This window comes from Chenopodium album, chromosome 19 (assembly GCF_948465745.1).
Source record: "Chenopodium album chromosome 19, dcCheAlbu1.1, whole genome shotgun sequence".
Lineage (NCBI taxonomy): Eukaryota > Viridiplantae > Streptophyta > Magnoliopsida > Caryophyllales > Amaranthaceae > Chenopodium > Chenopodium album.
Genome location: NC_137852.1, coordinates 2,239,018 through 2,263,805, shown reverse-complemented (window position 1 = coordinate 2,263,805; position 24,788 = coordinate 2,239,018). Strand labels below are relative to the sequence as shown.

At 35.6% G+C, this 24,788-nt stretch overlaps 1 protein-coding gene across 1 annotated transcript; it reads right to left on the bottom strand.

Moving 5' to 3' along the window:
* Positions 1–413: 413 nt before the first annotated feature.
* LOC145593801 (anaphase-promoting complex subunit 1-like) lies at positions 414–24,739 on the bottom strand. The gene is made up of 37 exons (XM_081650169.1): positions 24,378–24,739; positions 22,557–22,620; positions 21,992–22,076; positions 21,427–21,701; positions 21,073–21,178; positions 20,815–20,975; positions 20,338–20,525; positions 20,196–20,265; positions 18,361–18,528; positions 16,613–17,100; positions 15,007–15,463; positions 14,479–14,817; positions 13,370–13,453; positions 12,496–12,588; positions 12,256–12,315; positions 11,457–11,555; positions 11,204–11,344; positions 10,936–11,016; positions 9,949–10,020; positions 9,319–9,390; positions 8,535–8,628; positions 8,378–8,466; positions 8,252–8,305; positions 8,052–8,129; positions 7,164–7,285; positions 6,918–7,078; positions 5,807–5,883; positions 5,622–5,735; positions 5,430–5,531; positions 4,365–4,505; positions 3,483–3,656; positions 3,205–3,268; positions 2,961–3,100; positions 2,709–2,860; positions 2,340–2,418; positions 2,035–2,133; positions 414–1,268 (listed from the first exon to the last, which is right to left on the bottom strand). Exons 1-37 carry the CDS (start codon positions 24,671–24,673, stop codon positions 882–884), a joined length of 5,526 nt encoding a protein of 1,841 aa, XP_081506295.1. The 5' UTR covers positions 24,674–24,739; the 3' UTR covers positions 414–881.
* Positions 24,740–24,788: the final 49 nt, after the last annotated feature.

Sequence of the window (24,788 nt, the reverse complement as noted above, 5' to 3'; positions counted from 1 at the left end):
ACATTTTAAACAAGAGCTTGAGCCTTTTTTGTAGATGGAATTTAAGAGCTTAGCTATCTTAAGCAAACATTATAAATAAACAGTCTAGTAGAGATATTGAAGTCTTCCTCTGTTTTAGTCAATTACGACAATTTGAGTTCTTTTTGTATAATTTATACAATAAAAAATATTAAGATGTTGATTAAATTACAGATTTTATAATGACATACATGAAATTCCAAATCTTACAATAAAAGTTTAATACTATAGTCTTTTCAAAAGTTTACTGATAATTAAAGCTGTTAGGATTATAACTTAGAAAATCACAGTGCTCAATTCCATTTGATTGATTTGATATTTTTTTATGGCAATTTAAAATACTGAGTAGTCAAAATAAATGGTACTCTTCACAATTAATTGATAATAGACAAATATTTCAACCAAAAATGTAATACTTGTATTGTATAACATTATTTTTTCTAACTTCCTAGCTTCTTTTTGAAGAGTTGAATTACATTAGTCTCCACTTCTGGAGACAGGAGTCCTAAAATCATCAGCTCCTACTTCCTAGAATACATCGGCAGCATTGGCCATTGAGTACAATGCACAAACTAAACTACACTCGAAGATACATCAGGGTTATGTACATTGTCAGGCTCATGATCCCGGTCACCCGGAAATAGAAGGCATGCAGTTTGAATCAACAACAAATTTGTTGTTGTTTCAAACAGAATTTACCTTACACCTAACAAACTATACATATTTTACAAGCATATGTATTGCCTGTACAGAGGACAGCTCAGCCCCAAATAATGCTTTGGAACTTTGGAAGAGCCCATCTTAGGCTCACCATTTACAGTGAATACCTTAGTACAACATGGGAATACTTAAAAAACCATGAACTAACCAGAAATCAATAATTTATCTATCTCAGAAATCACCATGACATGAATCCGAGGAAATACTAACCGCAACAGAGGAGCTGCAGAGGATCTCTTGAGCTTAGGCTTCAACCTCTCTATAGTTGTTTGGATTACAGATGGGGACGGTACACAAAACCACTGAAGGTACCAAGACAATAGTATAGAACATTTTTTACCCCGGAGCTTGTCATCTGGCCATTTTCCAGAAGTCAAATAATTATGTAAATCAGTTTGCATTTCATGGGAGCAGCTGAAAAGCTCCTCTACGCGCTTCCTCAGAGACCCTAGAAAACTTGATTGTACAATGCCATCTCTTGAAGAGGATAATCTTCCTCTTAGCAAGGCCTCATTGTAAGCTACTACAAGCTGCATTGAAAAGAAATTCATATACACATTACATGATGAAGTATAAAGTTCCATATTCCATACCATAGCCTAGTAAGCCATTATACGAGTACTCCTGACAAGTTAGTGTGCCTCCAGGTTTACAAGAGATATAACATGTTCCCTCATCCACTGATGGCTTAGGTAGATGAGATGGAAGATTAAAAATAAATAGAAGATAATATGTAAGAAAGGTTAATAAGTGGAACTAAGGCCAGGATAATGTGCAAGAATGAGCAGCTATTGGGCATATGGGCTGTTTAAGTGTGTGACAGACTCATTATCCAAATTGCTGTACATGAGGGGACTCCAAACTAGGGAGAAGCTGTGCAGGATAGGGATTTTGCTCCCAGGATGGATGCTTGATATGTAGTGTAAAAACAGTCATAACCACCTAATTATAACAGACAATTTGTACCAACTATTTAGCAGTGTCTAGACATCAAATTCCCTACAGCAGGCTGAGCTATTATTTTAATCTGATACAAAAAGAGATGCAGATTATTTATATTCAAAAAGCAAGGTTGCAGCCATTATCGATGCTATTTTGCAAATTCAAAATGTATCTCCTTCTAATGAGAAAACAGACAGAGTAGAAAAAGTGAAAATATACTGTGAAAACCAAAACTGATTATCTCTTAGTAAAGTAAATCAATAGAATGTGTAGGAAGTGGCTATGAACAATCCCATAATGTATAAATAGTGTAAACACTGAGCGATAAACTGCAGTGTCTGGTGAAGAGATTACCTTTAAGCTAGATATGAAGAGGGAATCAAAAAAGGTGACGGTGTTGCCAGAAACCTGGTCAGTCATTGCTCTAATCATTGTATACAAAGACATGTAGACCTGCATAGTGTTCAGCTTAGTTGATATTAAAATACAATACGCGCGCACACACACACACACACACACACACAAAAAAAACCCAACTATTCCTGGTACCCTGCCAGCTATTGTGGTAGAGGTAATGGAACTATTAGCTGCAAGTACAAACAAAATTTATCCTACTACAACTGTGATTTAGTATGGAAAAAATAGCAGAGAAACTATACCTGCAAAAGAGCTGGTCTGTCCTTGCTAACACACTCAAATAAAACTTGCAAACAAAATTCCTGGAAATCAACATCTGACCTGTTGCGCAGACAAACAAGCAGTTAAATACCAATAACACATGTTCCCAAATACGACAGTGAAATAGGGACCTGAGAGAGGCAGTCTTTCAGCCATCATAAGAGCAAGGTTAAGCATATTTAACCCAAAAGAAATAAAATAAAATAAAAACTGGATGATTTTGACAGATTAAATAAACGGTGGAGTAACATTTTGATAACAATCCCAGAAAAATACTCCATATAAAGATGTGATTTTCTCACACACACACACACACACACATTGTTAGATCATCGCATGTACACATGTACCTGCTGTTCCAGGAAGAGTCACAGCAAAGCTGAGCAAAAGCAATTAAGCTTGGATCAGATGAAAATGTGCTGACCAGGTGATCAACATTACTCGAACTTGGCTCGCTATTGATTTTGGGAGTGTAACCTCTCATGCTTGTCAAACTAAATGCCTGCACAAGGATAAAGAGGCAAATGTCGGCATAACTACATCAAAAAACGAGTTTAGATGGACCGACAAGGAGAAGTTGTCTCTCCCCATAAAAAACATACCTTGTTCATGGCTCGTGATATTAATGACTGACATCCAACAGGATCATCCACATAGGAACATGCTCCAACCTTTCTTTTGATATAAAGAACACCGGAATTAAATGGGTGATTTTTGTCACTAGAAAGCCACCAAGGTTTATCTGTGTGAAAAAACACCAGCTACAAATTAAATTATTATTATTATTAAAAATATTTTATTAAATTCATTTTTTGAAAAAACTAAGCAACAAAGCATACATACTACCTTCAGGAGTAAGCTCTATGACAAGGGGCCAGTATCGTGGACCACAAACACGAACACTTTTAAGCTGAAAGCAACAGAACCCTGAGGTCAAACTTGGGGGCTTTCTAGGATTATTGTAATAATGAATTAGAATTAGTTAACTAAGAAAAAATTATTGACTCTACAATGAACTTGCTTTTTGGAAGTATTCCTTCCTTGTCTTGTTCAACTGTGTTATTATTTACTAAGTTGTTAATAGCTAAGAATGATACTAACTAAGAATTGGTATGTAAACTTACAACGCCACGTTCTGGAAGAAGGCAAGGCGTGACTTCACAAAAACTTGTCTCTGCATTATGTTCAGTTTCTTTAACAGTAATTTCAAGAGGGGCATAGACTGGTAAGCCAGTGTCAACATCAACTGTTTGAATCCAGCGAGCTTCAGTTGCAAGTACGTAGAAATGCCTGTATGCCTGGGAGAAAGCAAGTGCAATATCTCAGATGAGCAATAATCTTTTTGAACAAATGCCAAAGATCATCAAGCAAGACAGAATAATATATATTTTTTTTTAAAAAAAAAAGGAAACTAAAATAAAATCAAAAGTTATTGCATGCTGATCTGTAAGGTAGACAAATTGTGCCAATGAATCAAGATATGGTTTCAGTTGAGTCACACACATCTGATTTGGAGAAATCAATGGAAATCCAATGAATGAAGGCATGAAGCTAAGGATCTTGAAGCCCAGATTTATTTTTAACTTACGGCTGAACTGCTTAAAGATAAATTCTTAACAAACAAATCAGATGAGGAGGCAGTTAATCACACAGAAGCTTATACAATCATTTTCTCTGGCAGAAATATAGTGAAGAGGACAAAAAAGAGTTGCTACAGCTGAGTATTTGAGGATTGAGCTACACAAGAGAGTTACTTTAGAACCCATTGACTGTCACTAAATGTATGTTTCAGAATTTTTAACAGTCCAAATATGGCTGCAAATCAAAGATGACAGACAGCATGGTCTTTTCCCTTTCAGAAGATATAACTATTAAACTAATAAAGAGTGAAGATTTTTCCAAGGCAATAGTTCATGGTAGGAATATACTGCTCCTTTGTGTTAGCCTGGACAGCATCAACCATTGCCTTGGCAAAATTTTCATCCTAACTAAACCAACAAATTTACCTGGAGGTGGCAGCGATTGTCATTTGTTCCAATAGGAAATCGAGGATAGAGAGTAATCAATAAAGCTGCAATAGCACTCTTACTAGAAGAAAACGAGCGCATTCCTCCTCCAAGAAACAAAAAGCCAATTGCCAAGCTCACCTATATCAAGGCAGTGGAATTACAATAATTAGGTTTAATATCTCGAAGGCTACAACCACATCAAAAATATCTATCCTTGAATTATTTTTTGGATGATTAGCAGGAATATACAAGTAATACAACAATAAATATATAGAATTGGAGACCAATACTTTCAAGAACAGGATATTAAAGAAAGAAACATTTAGAGGACTATATACAGAGTGCCCTTTACAGTGTTGACCAAGTTCATGGAGCAGTACAAACTCAGGGATTTAAGTGGCACTATTGCAAAGACGCAAACCCCTCATGATGGCAAAATAGTTTACTGAAAGTGTTTTAAGTCTCTTGCTGTACCATGAAATTTTTTAAAAACTATAAGCATTTAGATTATGTAGAAAAGCATAAGATATAAAAACCCCATTATGAAAATACTGGCAAGTTTCTAATAGCCATATATATATACCTTTTCAAAACAAACAGTATGCAGTTGGCATATGTTAAAGGTATAGATCATTTTTTACAAAGTCATATAGCTGCCACAATATTTTAAGATATGTCAGACAGATATGAAGCCAGAATTACTTTAAATGCTAATTGTCTAGGAATACAATTTGCCAATTTTAGTGATCATACAGGCAAGAGTGTAACATATAATCATTAGTCCTTGGGCATAAAAGACAGTTGCAATACAAACGCCCACCCTGCCTTTCACCCCACCCTCAGAGAACAGAGCTCTAGCATGTTGAGTTAACTTTCAATTTCATTCCACACTAAGAAGTTTGAAGTAACGAGAAGAACATAGACGCAGAATCTCCAACAGGAGTGTGGCACTGAGAATGCAAACTCAGCAAATACAACAGCAAGAGGCTAAGAGAAACAAAAGTTATATGTAGAATCTACAAATATCAGAACATCAACTGTCAACAAACAAATAACACTTACAGCCATTTGTGTGCCAAAATTAGCTTGGCCATCAGAAGAATTTCGACTGCGCAGAAACCTGAGCAATCTAAATGTCTGCAGGTTCCCAGAACCAGCCATAACCTGCTTCAAAAAAACAGTATCACATAGCATGTAAAAGTAGGCAATACTGCAATCTTAATATATAAAAAGTAATTATTTTTTTTTTTTTACCAAAGCCAAGGAAAGAACAGCAAGGTGGAGGCATATTTCCAATGTGCTCCGGTCAACAAACTTTAACAACCCTCTGGGAAACATACTTCCAGCTGTACCAGAAACAGACTTAATCTGCAAAATTTAAACATGTGACTTAGAAAGAGCTGAAAGGCACGACAAAATACAATAAATAGGATAAAGACCTCATTCAGGAAGTATATAGAGTAGCTGTAGAGCAACTCCTGAGCATTGGCATTTCTTGATCCAGCGTACTTCAAACCTGCCATAAAAATATGGAATTGATTTTACAGAGGAAAAAAGAAAAAGAAAAAGAAAGCAAGCAAACATCCACCCGGAAAATAGAAAACAGGAACATAGATATGACCGATTGACAATATATGACATATTGGATAGAGTAAGAAATATGTTTGTGTGTCCAAGCAAGTATCAGGATATAGAATTCTAGCATCTCAACGTGTCTTCATAACCCTAATTCACTTATTCATGCCATACGGAAACTGCAGAAGTGCAGATAGTTTACCGTACTTTTAAATGAGTTATTGCTGCAACACAAGTTCACATCAAGCAATTTTCATGGAGGATTTAGCAAATAATTGTTCCCTTAGATCTAGTGTAAAATTTCATTGATATTTCAAGAGGTGCCAAAGAAGGCACTGGGAATAATATGCTGCTCCACATACAGAAGTACTCCCTGCGTTCTTTTTTATTTATTTTTGTTATGCACCACTTCCCTTAAACAGATGTATATTGTACACTTTTATTATCTGTCTCCTCTCACAGTCCCCGCTCATACTTTATTGACATTTCTGCTCTCGCACCCCTTACATTTAAATAAATTATTCACCCAGTATCTCTTATTTATCATTTTAAAATTCCCCAACAAACCCCACTTACAAAATATTTTAATATATTCAACCAAACCACGTAAAACTCCACGTGAATCAAAGTATTGCATTTAATAATAAAAAAAAAGAGTATACCACTATTGAGAGATACTGCAGATATTTAATATAAAGACGGAGCACAGCTGAGGTAACTGGAGGGGTGAGACAGAAAAAGTTGAAACCATATTACGATACAGTAATAGATCATATGCATCCTATAAGATAAACTGATACAATAAAAAAAAAAAAAAAAATTGCAGTGGCTCCAAGTAGCCGTGTTTAGCATTTACACCCCCACAAGGTTAAGTGCAAGAATATGCCAGTATGCCACAACTAAATACGAAGTGATTATAGCATGATATTTAGTTCCTTATTAGAAAGGGCAGAAAGGATCATTAACCTAACTTACCAAGAGATATACATGCTCCAGCTACAATATTCACGTATGCTTGGACTATTGCTTCTTCATCCACCTCATCCATATCATTCCGTTCATCACCAAGAGCGCCTATACCCTCTTTCACAATCAGAGGAATCTGAGACTCAACCCATTCTTTGGTTGGCTTAACCCTGCATGTGTTCAGAAAGGCAGCTTGTTAAGTTTTAAATGCATGATCAATCCTCCCATTCAAAAGATTCTTTTATGGCATCAAACCTGCTCCACATTATCAAATTGCGAGCAATAACGCGAAGCATAATGAAGTCAGGCCTCAGATACTGCAGCTCAAAATTTGTACGGGGAATGGAAAGTCTGGAAACTATCACTTCTGATTCAGTCTGAAAGAAGCATAAATCAAGCCAAGTCATATGGTGTAGCATGTTCGCAAATCATATGAGCAATTTTAGATTTTTAGACACATCATGTCAAATATGTAAAAAAGTCGGTGTAATAGCTCCATACATATCTCCACCACAGGAAGTAAAAAATGTATACACACACAATCAGGGTTGCTACTAAAGCATCATCCTGAATGGCGATAATTTTGAGCTACAGCAAAGAAAAAAAAAATTTTAATTATTGATTGGTTCGGTCAAGTGTAAATGAATCTATTGGTATTTTGGTGGTGCAATCGGAAAGACGGAAACCTAAGGAGCTTTCTGGACAAGGTTCTGAGAGATACTTGATATTTTTTTTTATATTTAGCAGTTAAATTGGTTAGGTTGAAAGCATAACTGCATATAATTTTTGTCCTTACTCTCCTAAGCCTTCCTCTAGTATATTGGTCTCTCTCACATGGAATCCTTAAAATCCATGCCCCTGCGCACCCCCCCCCCCCCCAACCCCTGCATGTTGCAATATTATGGAACAGAAGTATATGTTGTCCTTGCAAGTAACTAATTTACATTATATCTATCAACAAATGCTGCTCAAATCAGATCAAAGTATTATCTGCAAATGAACAGAGTTGCAAGATATCGTAGTCTCAATCAACTTGTAGAAAGTCGGATGCATTTCATGCATGATCATAATAAGACAATTTATCAAGAGGATTCAAGACATTACTTTATCTGGCTCACTAGATTGAATTTGCGAAATTCATACCTTCAAAAACAACAAAGCTAAAGCAATTATAGCTCCAGGTGCAGTAACATCTACATTGACAGGAACGCCATCCAACATCTGCTTAGATAATCCAAACAGAGGAAATATAAGAGTATACCTCACTTGTCAAGGCATGTACAGTTAAACAATGAAAAGTCCCACAATTATGCCATCACATCCAACGCCTTTTTTTGAATTACCTGTCCCATACCCCTGCCTTGCTCATCTGTCACTGATGTCAAAAGAGACTTTTCCTAAAAAAATAGACTGGTAGCATCAGGTTTAGCAAATAAAGATAGAAAATCAATGTGGCGTAAGATGAGTACCTGACGAGATACATCAAATTTTTCTCCAGCATAGTGGAACAATCGATCAACCAACGTATCCATGCAAGCAAATTTATCCTCTCCACGACCTAGAATTGGACAGCACACAGTGAGCAAGAATAGGTGATAAAAGAGAGCTTAGTCTAATTATTCATACCCAAAGCAACAAGTCCAAGTGCAAATCCAGCAGAAACAGCATAGCCCTCCCTCTCAAGCACATTATCACCGCCACTTCTACGGCCTATTTCAGCCTGCAAAAGAATCAATTAGTTATGGACAACAACATGGTCGTTTTGTGTTGGAGATGCATGCTTTTAGTGGCTCTTTACAATTAAGAGGACTGGCTATAGGACGCAGCAAAGGCTCAAAACATAGTTCTTTTGTTATGATTTAAATATACCTTAAGTTACACTTCATATTTGAATCAAACGAATTATCTCACTCTTCACACCCCAAAGAAAAACACACTGAGGACTCCCCTGAGACAGATCTAGGGACCTCCAAATTTAAGCAAGCTTACCCTCACTGGTTGATTACAGTTAGAGATGCAAAGGACTAGTCATCAACAAACACGAGCACGTACAGAAAACAAACAATAAGCACTTTAAAAAATAGCAGTTGCAACAAAACTTGTGGAACCAATAAACACAACACTTAAGTCAAAAGAAGCCTTTGGTCAGTTCAGACAGAATTAAATCCAAAGGGAAGCGAGAAAAAAAAATACACTCAGTTAATGTTCTTTTAACAAGAAGAGTAACAAACTTGAGGAAGATATTGTAACCTACTCCGGCAGCCGCGGCAGGATTAGTAAAGATTGGAAATGCATGCTACGTCAAAAGGCCGAAATAAGATCTTTATTTAATATGCTAATGGATGAAATAAAGATCTTTAAGTAATCATGCCTCAAACTGAATAGTAAAAGAGATAAATAAATGTAATACCAGAAGAAATTGCATAGTCTGAGGATGAGCAGATCCTTCAAAAAGGAGGCCGAGAGACATCAATGCAGCTGACTGAAACCATATAAAGAAAAGAAATAAGGAAGCAAAAAACTCAGGACCCACCAAAGATATTTGCAACTACATCATTCAGGAACCACCTAAGCTTGGTATATGCCAGCTATAGTACTATTTATGGAAAGAATATAATACGCAAGCAACAGATATCAGACACATGTCTGTTGAGCAGTCCATAAAGAATTCCTATTTTCAGCAACCAAAATATAACTCTATAAGCTAGTTGCACAATGTCAAATATAACTATCAAGATTTTTTTTTTTTCTTTTTCATCCAAAGAACAAAACAAAATAACTCATCCCATTTTTCTTCAAGAATATCAAGAAATCAAGCAGCCTCATAACATACTTTAAGGACACAATCAATGGTGCACCAACTAATGTAAACAGATTTATTTCATCTATGATCTTACTATATACTTTTTTATTATTTAAATCAAATGCTTCACAGGGTCATGATCCCACATCAAATTTCCAGAGATATAGGTCCACAGCTACAAACTGTAGAAGAATGAGATATATCCTGCAAAGCATAATATAATGACAAGAAAAATACCTGCAAAACTGTAGGAACTTCTAGCTCTGGAAAGGATGACGGATGACGGGCAGGTAAGTGAACGTAGAAGGACTGCGAAAAACATAAAAGAAGCACCATAACATAACAAGATTGTTCAACGTCTATACATTCAAATGCAGATACAACAGCACATTTCAAGATGGGGAAACTGAAAAAGAGATGGTTTAAGAGATTTAAAATGACAACTTAAGAGTTACAGAACAATAAACTTATTGAAGTAGAGTCCATACTAATCTAAAGTATGTCAATAAATGTACATGCAGTTGTACCTTCGATTCTGCAAATTCTATAAGGGATGATTAATGTTTCAAATGAGAACAACATAAATGAGTATTTAACATCAGTAACTAATTACAAGCATCACGAATAAATTAGCATGGATTAAAGAATAAAAAACTCATTGCAAAATGTAATTGATTAGGAAGATCCGAAGATGTCAAAGGAACGTATGTGAAACATCTGGATGGAAACACTTGAATATTTCAGAAATTTTACACCTTCATGGATGCTACAGAAGGTGGCTTTTGCATTAGGGATCTATCTGGTGTCTTTCCTTCTAACTTTTCTCTAAAGATACTTGTAAACAGATGCAATGCTCATTTTTTCCTTTTTAAGAGCTACATAAGGTAATTTGAACATCCTGAACAAGTCATCCATGTCACTTAAAAGAGGTTCACTTCTCTAAATTCTAGTTATTCAACCACTCCACTGGGATCTTTCTAGAAACAGACTAAGGGGCAAGGGCTCTGCAATAGAATTTGTGACTAGTGAGCATCAGACCTAGTGCTTTTAAGGCATCTCAATAAATATTTTATTGCATGCAGGGTAGTATATGATTCGTTTTACTATAACTTTCTTTACAGGGGAGGTGAGTTATGAATCAGTGTATTCAGAAGATCATCGAAAGCATAAAATGCATATGAATAAAGAGTCCATTAAATTAATTTATCAGTTAAAATGTATCACCTTCGACATTGTAGGCTCCATAGTGCCCCTGTATGATGCTGCAAGGCCAAGCATTAGCCCCACAGTTGTGCTTTCATGTCCCTAACATGAAGCAAAATTGTGGTTAGCAAAAATACTGTAGGGTTCAACATTCAACCTGGTTTATATTCTACAGCAGGCAAATTTTAAAGAGCTTAGGCCCATAAGTCATACTTATTGGATACTTGCCCTATGCTGCCTGTTGGTACATGAGAAAAAAAAAAAAAAAAAATCCACCTACATAACATACCTTATTATAGTATTGAAATATGTCATTTATTGTTAAAACAGTTAAGTGTCCATGCAACCCCAGTGCAAAAAGAAGACCAGCATGGATAGCATTTGGCTCCTCGGGCCTGTTATATATAATCCAAGTTCTAGACACTCTGCCCTGCAATGAGAACTTTATTATATCTATTTTTGTACTAAATTATATAAGATCCATACTTCAGATATAAGTAATAAGGAAAAGACATCTTAGGGAAGGGAAAATCTCAACATACCTGAAATGGTGCAAGCCTTAAACCAGCAGCAACTGCATTGTGAAACTCAGGCCAAGCTCGAAGCTCTTGCAAATTCCGTATGTTTGGATCTAAATTGACCTGACAAAAAAAGGATTTTAAAAAAATCAGGGTAACTAAGAAAGCCAAGATTTGCACAAATGTAAGGGAAAATAAGAGCCAAAACATTAAGGGGACAGCATGTAGAGACAACAATTCCAATATTCCATGCTTTTAGCAAAGATTTGCAAAACATGAAGAATTAAAAAAGAAGGGTGGCAGAGATATGAATATGAACCTATGACGACCACCCAATGCTAAAAGCTGTATTTAATTTTAGATTAAATATGCCAATCATTAAATGAATCAATATCAAAGATCCTTAAGGATACAAGTATCACAATTATGCGAAAAAAATTAATTAGAACAAAAAATCCGGGCCATATGGCCCAGATCAGTCATTGTTATTTTGGAACAAATGATGGATGATGATGTGCTTCAACTGAAATTCCAAAGCTTATTAAACAGTAACGTGGCAATTAGAAGAGCAATCATGTAATTGATAAGCAAAGCCTAGCAAGAAACATGAAAAGTAATATCGCCAAATGAGGCAAAGACGTGGCTGCCAACGGATTAAAAATAGCTAATCACATTTCCATGGAAGTCACCACAGAGAACACATCTGGAAAGAGGTATATTTGAAAATTATCTACATCCTCTTCAAAAGAAAAATAAATGAATCAGCTTGCCAACAAGAGTTTGGAAAAAATTATCAAATTTAACGTGTTTCATCACAGCATACAGTGGCATTCTGCTGAGCTGGCAACAGTCCAGCCAAAACAAGCTTTGGTACTGTGAGTGCCTGCAAAAGAATATGGAAAGTCATAAACATGAAACATCTACCACAAAAGGAGGGAGTAACCAATAACTACAATAATCAAGTATTAAAAATATATACTAATTCAAAAATAGAAAAAAAAAATGAAGACTTGAAAACTATAAATTCAGCTTTTATTGCTCTTCAACATATATACACAAGTACCTCGGTCAAAAGGGTGCATGAAGTTGCCAAAGTAAATGCTCCACGTCCAAGTGGAAGTGCAGTCGTCCTTTGGGAAAACTGCCATAGCTGAGCCTTTACAAGGATAATGAATAAATTAGTCTTTTTGACTATACCTTAACACTATTATCATTTTAGAAAGAAAGATTATGAATTGTGTAGAAGCCATTGATTTTATAAGAGAGAGAGAGAGTATATGCATAATGCATTGCACAAATTTGACCAGTGTTGTTATAATCTTACAAAAGCACTTTTTTTAATATACATTCGACACTAACAAGATTCTACATGAGTTTTTTCCTTGTATAAAATTACTTAATACGGTCAGTTAGAAACTTTTGACATGATCAAATGGGTCTAACAAAAAAACTATGTTCATGTCACCTTAGATACAGCACCTTGCTCCCTAAATAATGCATCAAGAAAGGAAACTTAGATTGATACCCAATAAGCTTAGCCTCAGCAATCTAAAAATATAATTCAAAGCAATCAGTAAATGGTGTGCCCATAAAAGAAAAAATACCATCCCACTTATATATTACCAGAACCCTTTTGATTCAAAAACTACTCTACGTAAAAAAAGAACTGGAAGTTGGAACAGAAAGACTACATTAAAGGATATCCCAAAGAGTTCCTCTATCCTTTTCAAGATAACCAATTTATTGGTATTCTTAAATATACTCCTTCAATTATTGAGTACTTGAAACAGCATATGTGTTTAATAGAGGCAAATGAGTGATGAAAGGGAATAATGTATACTTGTATAGTCACATTGCCAACCTTAATAAGTGAAAAGTGAGGACAGACTTTAGTTTGGGACAGAGAGAATATGTATTATATGCTAGTATAACCTTACCTGTTGAAGCTCTTGGTCTGATGCAGTGGGATTAATAGATGTTTGAATTGCAACAGGTCTTGCAGAGCACAGAAGACGTCTGACCTGGAAGAGATGACAGAAAAATTTTACGGCTACTTCAAGTCATGCTATACGAGTATAGTATTCTAACTTCAAATAAGAAGATAATTCATAATAAAAACATATTTCCGCATCTGAGGGGAAAACCGTAAAAGGAGGACTGCATAAGCATATACTACTTCCATTGTTTCACTATGCATCTCATACATTCCTATTTGGTTGTTCCGACTTGTAATGTGATTGATGTAGTTACTATTTTCTCTATCAACTCTATGCTTTTAATGCACTACTCCATTGAAACTTACTCCTTATGTTCCTTGTTCACTTCCAAAATATGTCAGCTATTAGAATCATAGTGAAGCCAAGAGAGTATACAGAAAAACATATCAGTTTTTCTATAGTAAATTAAAAAATTACCACAAGGTGATAGGGATAAAGAGGGTAATTCCCAACATGCAAAATTAGTTCACATTTTTCACCTTCTTTAAGCTAAAAAATGAAAGTAATCAGCCCTTAACCTCCATTGAAAATATTCACTATAATGCACATCCCTAAAACTTCAGATCTCCTGAAAGAGTATGCAGAAGCGTGAAAACTCCGAATCATCTTAGGCATCTCCCATGTTCTTATGTACTAACCCAGTCCCTATGACTATCACCAAAGGAAAAAAATGAACTACTTCAAAAAGAGAGGAGAATTACTAGTAGGCAATATACATTAAACAGTCGTCTACTATGGGAATAATAATAAAATAAGAAAATAAAAGACCATGATGGACAGCAACCTTGTAGATCAAGTACTGAAGGCTCGAGTAATACTGTGGCGATTCTAAGGTAAACTATCTTCATGAAGACTATAAACTCAGTAATATAGCAAGACAAGATAGAGCTCATGGCATGGTCAAAAGGAGTCATATCTAATTACTTTCCGGTTACGCACGTAACTAAAGCCATCTATTTTGTGCTATAGTATTAGAGCCAGTTCTCATAACCCCAACACAACGGTCAAAAGCCATGTCCAACCACAAAGCAGAAATTTAGATAACTGACCTCATTTAAGCGTAGGTCCCTACCATACCGCAGTTGAGTGCTAGAGTTAAATAAATGCTCCATGCCATCTATTGGACAATCATCAGAAGAATCTACATTGTCAAATTTTGAAGTATCCATCGCAATTGTATCTAATACTGTTGAGGGAATTGTCACAGGCTGTAGATGAAGCATATAAGGTGCAGACATTGAAATCAAATGCCTATTAGTTTGAGTCTCAAGCTGTTCAGATTTCTTCAAGTGAGCAACGCAAGACAAAGCTAAATCTTCTCGACCAAGAAGAACATATGCAGTTGCTGGCCACCCAGTAGGAGGAGACTCCCGGCACTTATCAACAGCCTACAGGTATGACATAAGTAAATTGGAGAGGATGAGAAAACTTAAGATGATATTAGAAGTGCACAACCGAGTAACAGTGGTGTCAATGTAAACTAGATAATAGAATGAAGAAGATAGCATTCACTAAAAAAAAATGTTACGTGAATATGCTAAGATTTCAGCATTATTTCTTAACAATATCAGACATACATGTCTTAATGGTAATGAAACTCCAATAGGCAATAAATCGAGCTGTTGCAAACCAAATCCTTCAGCAACCATTGCAAGGACCATCTTCTCCTCGGAAGTAGATGATGAACCTGAAGCAATCTTACAAGATACACCAGAAGAGAGCTTCCCTTCCATGCTTTCTGCACCAGATAATAAGCTATAAAATGAGACCACTTTACGAGACCAGCTGACAGCAGAGCTTCCATCCTTACAAGCCAGAGGTGGAATGTCATCAACATTAGCAAAGTTAAGTCCATGAAGCAAACAACTTTCAAGCCATCTGTACAAAGATGGGGGGGATCTTGGTGAAGAAGTCCGATTTCTCCTTTTTATCTTGGAAAGAAAAGGAAAATCGCGTACATAGTGATCAATAAAACTCTCCTCTCCCAAAATATTAGCGATTTCACATAGAAGAACAGCAAGATGCTCCAAATCCCTGCAAGAAATGGCTAAAGATCAATAAAGAGAGACACACTCATAGTGACAACAAAGAAGGTAACCATCACACATCCATTAACTAGAAGCCAATATGTGAAGAAATCCCACAATTCAACATTTATCACTCAGTCTCACAGACCATTTAGAATCAAGTATAAAAAAAATTTCCCACAATTAAGGTACATGATAGCCACTAAATCCACAAACGCCAAGAACTTCTCGAGAATGTATACACTTAGCAAATTTCTCAACAGCAATGGCTGCTTTTAACAAAGTCACTGCTCATTTGCTGAACATGATACTTATCACAGTTGCAGTCATGAAAGCGGTAGCAGTAAAGCATCAAATGTATATTGTTACGGTCACTCATACAGGTCACAGCAAAATTTTATAAAGCCTCTATAGGCCTTTTATTGGACAGTGACTAGTAACTGGCCATTAGGAGTCAAACATCAATAGGCAAGCTAAAAACAACCTTACACTCTCACAGCGCGAAGTACGCAATGACCATTACCTACCTCATAACAAAATAGAAGTGTATACAGAAAGTGACCATTTAACTTAGTTTAAACGTTATGTACCTCAATTAAAGTGGGTATATATATACATTAGAGTGCAACTTGAACCCATCTGATACTTAAGACACAATCCAGCTTTGAGACTAAAATATACGAATTAATTCTTCGAGATCACTTTTCTTATTAAAATAGACTACGGCCTTATTCTTTTCACCTTCAAAAATACTTTCAGGGAACTAAGCTCAGATAAGTAGATATTGCAATTGGTACTTTGCAACAGATCCGGGTCGAATCAATTTGGGTGATGAGGTATTCATTCGACTTCAGATCAGCACATATTTAGCTTTATTGTCAATTAGCTTATTAATTTATTATGATAATATATAATTAGCATGGCAACGGACATTATTTTTACATTAAATAAGCCGCAAGTATGCACAAGTACCTCCATAATGCATAGAGTATCTCTCTGTCCCTAATTGTTTGCTCTATTTGCTTTTTCCTGGACATGAATAATGACTACAAAAAACGAAATTGAGCAAACAATTACGGACAGACGGTGTAGTTCACAAAAGACCTCAAGTCACATAACACAAAATGGTTGACAAAGTTAAGAATTTGGAGTTTACCGCTTTCGAAGATTGATAAGTTTAAGATTTTCATATACTGCATGCAAAGAATCCAGGCATTCAATTTGAAACTTGGAAGAGAAAAGTCCATCTGGGCTGTGCACGTCTTCCCTCTTTGAAGAAGAAACATGATCTTCCAATCTGTCATCCAACCCCTCAATTGAGATTCCAGGGAAGAAATTACGATTGCAATAATTCTTATGAAATTCACTTTTGACAAGAAACTCCCATGATGACCCGGACACAAGAACAGATTTCGGTTGTGAAGTTGACTGAGACTTCATGTAAATTTGCATTATGACGCTCTTAAATGATTTCCACTCATCAGCACCAGAATTAGCCTTTGACAAATCAGCAGTCTCACAATTACCCCAAAAATACTGCAGGAATTGATTGTAGAAGGAAGAAGAAAGGCCTTCGGCCATTGCTGTGATGCAATCATTTGACAAGGAGCATGAAGGGCTTCTTCGGAGCGCACATCTAAGCATCTGAAGAAATTGGTACACGGTAAAGTATCACTTAGAAACTTTAAGATAGCCAATGTGAATGAGAAAAAGAATAGAACAGAAGAAACAGGCAATTCTGATACTGCAGAAATGGACATAACAGACACCAGTAAGTTAACAGTTCTCACTGCCACCATGTAGTCTAGATTTAATTCATGAAATTCTAAGTCTCTTAGTAGGAAAGAAATTATACTTGCAAAAGTCTTGCCTTAAAGATTTCAAAGCAAAATATAAATTTACATCATTCCATGAGGTTATAAACAAGCGAGACTGCAAAGAACACAAATTAAGAAATAAAAATTATCAATCGAATTAAGTAAATTAGACTGTATAGATGATTGATGTGATCTTAGCTCAAGTAAAATCCACTCATTCTTCGATAGGTGAAAATGTGAAATTCTCCATCTGCTTTTTTCTCTCTAATCTCTATTATTATTACAATGAATTTCTCTTTTAAGCATTCACTCTATTTATTACATCATTAGCACATCATAATTGCTAGAGTTGCTACCCTATGCATCCTCTAACTAACTTTGCATTAAAAGACCCTTCTGGCCTTCCCCTAAATGCTGTATATAGCTTTCACGCAGGATTGACTGCCTTCTCAAATAGGTGAGAAAAATAGCTGGCACAGGTGAGCTCTTTGCAAAGACCCTTTTACTGTTCTCGAAGATTAGAGCTGCCCCATACATTAATATTACAAAAAGGTTGATATCAGCTTCAAGACTTCATCAAAAAAAAAAAAAATTTGATGAAAAAAAAAAAAAAAAAAAAAAAAAAAAAAAAAAAAACAATAACTGAAGTAACCTAAGAAAAAATGTAATCAGAGAAGCACAACAAATTATAAGTAAAAATCCCATTAATCATTGACATTCCATGATAAACAATAAAAACTTTTGAAAAATAAAAAATAAAAATAAAAACCATCTGCCACAAAGTGAATTCTAGAGTCCGGAGAAAAGACACGTGAGCTTTTGCTGATCATTTTCCACATATTCATAGACTCCGCCAATGACAATATAAGACTTCAATGCCCTTCTAGCACCACACAATATGCGGTGTTACTAGTGGATTAACTTCAGCTTTAGCAGACAAGCATGTGCACAACTCCAAAATAGATAGTATCCTTGACCATGCATTCAAAAAAAGTAGAATGTTCTATGCATACTCACTATTCAGAGATTCCATCTATGGAAAGATATTAGAATATAAAAATACTTTACATAATGAACTTCTGCATACCTGTCCATTGCTTAAGATCACATTTACTCTTGCCCCAACTCCATCAGCCAATCCTATAATCTTCACATTGTGAATAAATCTTCTCTTTGGAGGATTAATAGTTTCTTTTAGCTGATGATTGCCTAGAAAAAGAGGAAGCGTATATTTACAAAGGCACTGCTTCCCTGACTGCCATTGCAAAAACAGTAATACATCATAGGGCGCAAAGCAATAATGAGAAAGAATGTAAAGCATACAAGATCGAAAAATGGCCCTTATAAAAGAAAAGTAACCACAACAATTAGTCCTGATTTAATTTAACTATCAGTCAAGGACTAAAGGACCCTAAAAAGAAAATTTTGTTTCCAAAAATATATAGAGAGGCATTTATACTACAGACATTCAGGAACAGATCCATTTCAAAATAATTTGCTGTTCAAAGAGCATTTAGAAGAAACAAAACTAGACCAGAACAGCAAACGTTACGCACAGAAAGACTCGGATAAGCAATTTGTCAGCTAAAGCAGAGAGGATCAGAGGAATGTTCTGACCCTGTAGAAGTCCTGAACAAGAAAAGTCCTCCACCCTCAGATTAAGTAGCTGTGTTACTTGTGTATATCACATAGTTTTCTAAAGGTCTTACAAATTCTCCTGTAGAGGTAATATGGAGAAAACCTCCATCTAGAACATCAAAAGAATTTCACAATATCAAACTCTTCTAATTTTCACCTCCCTTAATCTTCTCCTGTCAATATGATATGATATACTAGTATACTACCTCCGTATCTTATTATGTGCAACATAGGGGAATTATTTGTGAGACATAAAATATTCCTTTGTTTCACATAATAAGAAACAGGGGAGTAGCAAGCTTGCCATTTAATACATCTTCTTTTCTTTCTAATTTCATTGGTATACTCCCCACAATTCCCCTCTTTAGTGTCATTCTTTGTCTGTATAGGAATATTGTATTATCTGAGGAACTTCAACTTAAAAATGGAACACTAAAAGCTTGAATGTTCCCATTACAGGGATGCTTTGTGCCAACTTGTAGCATCAATGCAATGCATTGAGTGCATGTCAAGCCACAACACAAGAAATCTTCACTAAGTAAAGACAATGGACTCTAAATGATGGTTATACTGAGTGAATTTGCTCCCACACTACCCCATCTATTTCGTTCTTCTATGAGTCCATTGCACTACAGTTTTGAATGAAATGAGACAATGATCATTTGCAATCACCTCATAGATCAGACTCCTAATCCCATGGAGTACATATTCATAATAAATGTGTCATTTCTTCTCTTCTCATACCTTTCCTTAGCACATTCATTTCAAGCTCCTTGACAGTGAATTGAAAGTTGAAAGTTTGAAACAAGTACAGCCATTGTACTGTTTGATTTCAATGCATCTAAGTAGTCTAACATCTGTTTCTAGAATGCCTTCTGCAATAATCCACACATGATAATCAGTTAAAATGGGTATTCAATTTAATTGCTCATCAGAAACTCAGCTATCAGTCTGTCTAAGGGCACCTTCTCTATGCTTTAAACTGACAACAATCTCATCATTCAACATTTCAACCTCTTTAATAACACACCAAATTTCTAGTACTAATGTCCTTCATGAGGACGCAACCAGCTAGAGTCAAAGTTCACACTTCCACAACTAATCAAAATGAACATATGCAATTGAAACACAAAGTAATATTTTCATAAAACAGATCACAAAACCAGAATCATTGAAAGCCAAGAATTACTGGAAACCCAGAGGTGTAATGATGTCAACCAGCATATACTACAGATAAAAGTGAATAATGGTACTTGAAGGCACACCAAAATACAAGCAACTTACATAGAGAAAAATACTGTTGTCTGAATCCAGAACAAGAATGTCCATTAAAGGAAGCAGCCCGACTTTTGCCCTAAAAAAGACTTGCAATCAAAATACAATACCATAATTAAAATGACCTTATTAATGTTAGGATATAAACTACCTTGGGCGGGTGACAGCAACAGGTTCCGCTGCAACTGCTTGTATGCTCCAACTCATGTCTGCTTTGACGTCAAAGAGTATATCATCATTAATTTGAACAGTGTGAAGCCTTATGGATAATAACCTTTTCTGTTCTTGGAGCAAAAAACAAATAATAGGTGCTGCGTCATCATCGGTGGCTACAAAGACCTAAAGATGACAAAGGTTTAGTTTGTAGGGAAACATAAGATAAGAAAATCTTAACTTCTTCATTCTCGACTTTTGTTGGTTTATATCATTCTTTGCTTTAATGCTGGAAAAGTAAAAAAAACTATCAAGGCAATTAGCAGCATGGTAGATGTATATATTACACAAAGAAGGAAAAGAATCTCTGTGGTGACCATTTTTGAATTCTTTCTTCGCTTTTCATAATTAATTAGCTGCAATCAGTTCACAAGAGCATTCAGGATGGAGAATCAACAAATAAGCAAATAGACACCTTGGTTGCAGCTGCCTGGTAGCCTTTTGCTTGCCAAATTCTTCGGAAAGAGAATTGACATGGGAACACTTCAGTGTGGGCTTCGTGAGAACTAGAAATTACATGCTCTCCAACATAAGTACTGACACTTTCTGCTACCCAAAGTGAATGTTGCGTCTTCTCTGCAAGCATAAAAGAGAAAAGTCAGAAAACCAGCGAGGTGAAGGCTTTTGTTTTTTATAAATTTGGGAATAAATGAAGAGGTACAAGAATAGAAACCTCTATTATATGAAGCAATAAGAGGAACACGATCACTAGTCCAGATTGTTCTCTCATCAAAATCCTTCATTATCTTCAATCCACCTCTTTCATCAACATACACCGGCTGGGAAGTACAAAGAGAAGTTATTAACAAAATATACTACAAACGCATACATGAGGCAGAATATTTCAGCTTATGAATCGCATCACTTAACCAACAATAGGGGGGGGGGGGGGGGGGGGGGGGAAAAAAAGAAGAAGAAGAAGAAGCAGGAAAAAAAAAAAGGCAGACACAATAAAATAACCAAATAAAGAAATAAATACAAATAATTTAAACAGTAAATTACTAGGGGTGTTGCCCATAATATACACCTGGGGTTCTTCAAGTGGATCATTCAATATTAGATGAGAAGACACTGAAGCTGAATTCCCTTGGTCATCAGAGGTAGAAAAGCCAAAGACCTGTTGGGGACTTTGTCTGACTTCTCTTTTTAAAAGTGTATCCCTGGAACTTAATAAAGGAGCAGAAGATGAGAGAGGCGCATAAGTTGGACGGTTCCCTTCTGCCGCTTGCTGCACAAGCAGCCCAAATGGAAGCGGCCATATTGAAGTAACTATGCCCGGAAGTGGGACTGATGTCAGCTCCCCTGCAGATAGAGATGTACAGTTAATTCAATTTTCCTTTTCATGTTCAGTTAGATAACAACAGTCTTAACTCTTAATTTTCTCACTTTTTTGGAATTTCTCATTTAATTCAAGACATAATTCTTTACTCAGCAACCAGAAATGCAATATCAATTTGTTTTTTTTGAAATAGTAAGGATATCATATGAACCAGCTTAATGCTATCCATAACAATCACATGACTAATTTCCAGAAGAAGCCCGTATAATATAGATATAACTTTGAACAGCTAGCTTGGTTTAACAACTCTTACCAGCTGTATTGAAGATTGTCAAGACATCAATTTGCAAAATACACAGTACAGCCTCAGATGAATGAGCCATATGACACCAGCAAGCCTGAGCATTCAGTTTGGACATCAATTCAAACAGATGTCAGTCCTCCACACACACACACATGGTAAAACAAAAACAAAAAAAGGGAGAGAGAGAGAGGAGCAGGAGATGTGAAGTACAAGACTAATGAAAACTAAGATGTGATACAGCATTGACTGATAAAAAGATCAATGCATCCCAATTATCAATACTAGAGTCAATGTCCATGTGTCCACGATATACAATGTGTAGAAAACAAAGGATTTCAAAGGAATACTTCCAGAAATATACTCAGCCAGCAATACAGCGTCTTGCAACAAACAAGATAAGACTATATACCGGACCAATTTGAACATCAGAAAACTTCTTAGCTCTTGCAGTTATATTATCATGTGCTTAAATACAGATGGCTTTGGGAAGCTAACAAATTTTGCATTCCACTCAAACTAAGAAAGAGTGTATGAGTGTTTGCTTTTGTTTAGGAACGGAGAATAGAAAAAATACCATAATTACGGAAGAACTTAGGGTGAATCTCTTGTACACTCGTGAACCCGTAATCCACATTATCCTGTATTCAATTAGATAATTCATTCAGTTACTGCAATACGCATTTTTCCAACGATGGATCCGTTGAATCATATGCTCAAATGAACGTACAAACAAACAAAGGAATACAACTTCTTATTCAGCAAAGGAGATTGTTGTCCACTATTACTTCCCAAATCATAGCTAAATGTGTCATTCTTCCTCGCTCATTCCCCCTTCTTAACCCTCCACCTTTAAGTCATTTTGATTACATCAAAAAAAAAAATGCCAATGTATCCAATTACCAGCTTCCAACTAACAATTGTTTCAAAAATCCTCAACATTACAACCCCTTCCTCCCATAAGTACTCCATGAGCTCCCTGAACGACATCAATCGAAGATCCTAAGTAAACTTAACAACATTTTCACCAAAACCTTACATTCCCTAATAATGAATAGAGAAGTCACTTTTGTTGACAGCTCTCCAAATTACCAATGGAGCAATAATGTGCACTCCAGTCTAACATAATTTGGAAAAAAAAAAAAAAAAAAACTTCCTGTTACTTCCACATTTATCATCAAGATTGTTTTATATGCAAATTGAATACACCTCGGGTTCACGCTAGTTCTAAAGACAACAAATTTCAGCCATTCCACTTCCTCATGCTTATCCAGTCATCCTATACTCTCTACCATTTATCAATTGGCAGGCCCGGCCCTGAGGGTAGGCGCCGAGTGCTGCCGCCTAGGGCCCAAGGCTCAAAGTGAGTCAAAGGGGCCCAAAATATTAATCTGTTAGTTAAATTTTTTTTTATCACTATTAACCCTATACTTATTAGGGTAATAGATACAGAGTAGATTATTAGTCATAGGCATAGCTCTGTTTTCAAAGAGCTTCTCCAACTCGTTGAAAATATTGCAATAATTTCAATATACAAGGCATTAAATAAGAAAATTGAAAGTTTCATTGCATTGAAAATATGATCATTCCCAATAAATTTTAATTTTTTTGTTTTTGTTTTTTGATAACACAATAATTTATAAGAATGGTAATTCGATTGTTTAGATCTATTCTCATCATTTAACTCCAATTCTTCTTATGATATCTACTATCTACTAAAGTTATCATGCCCTGATGCCCTATAGAGTTTTTCGTCCCAACACTCACCATAGCCCACTGATTAGTTATTTAAATTTTGGCATTATATGTTAATGTGAGTTCAAGTTTTTTATTTTATTTTATTTTACTTTTATAATTAGAGTGCAAAACATTGTTTATTGATTATTGAAGTGGAATTTTAGTTTTCTGATTTTTTTTTTCCATCTGCTGTTATATAATCTGTTATATGTAATGTAGATTAGTAGATATTCCTTTTGAATTCAACAAGTTCTTCCCATCCGGTTATTTGAGCTTTGTATAATGATGTTTCTTACATGCACCTTTGATTACTTTTCTTCTTTGATCTTGAGTTGATGTTTATTATTTTAAAAATACAAAATGCCAAAATTAATAACAATAAAATTATGTTTTGATGTACTCTTTGCCCTTGAATTAATACAAGTTTTTGGTTTGTTTAAAAAAAAAAAAAAATAGTGTTTACGTTTTTTTTATATAAAAGGGCCCCTAAATAATTTTTTCGCCTAAGGCCCCGAAAATGTCAGGACCGGCGCTGTCATTGGCAAACAATTTGAAACAAAATTACACAAAAACATCTGAATTTTATATACATTGCAATAAATCAAACAAAAAAAAACCTAGCTAAAACCAAAATTAATTGCAATAATCTGATTGAAAATACCTATTTCCGCGGATGAAAATCTCATGATCACAACCATCAACCGATATCGAAGACGAAGCCGAGGAATCGATACCGTCGAATTCATCTCTCTCCCTTGCAATTTCTGGATCGAAGAGGAAGTAATCATACTTATCAGATACATTATCAATTGGCTTGCCGTCGAGAGATTCGGCGATTAAGCCAAATGGTTTGAATTCTCCGAGCACACTGAGTTCTCGAACTCCTTCCGCCATTGTTGGTGAGCTCTCCTCCATCTCTCTCTTTCTCTTTCTGCCTCCTTCTTCTTGCTTCAGCATAAATCTTTTTGGTGTATAAGCTCCCGCTCTTTTTTTCAGTTTTGATTTTTTAGCGTAAAACCCTAATGTTGGGTTTATGATTTTTCTTTATATTTTTATTTTTTGGGGGTTGGGG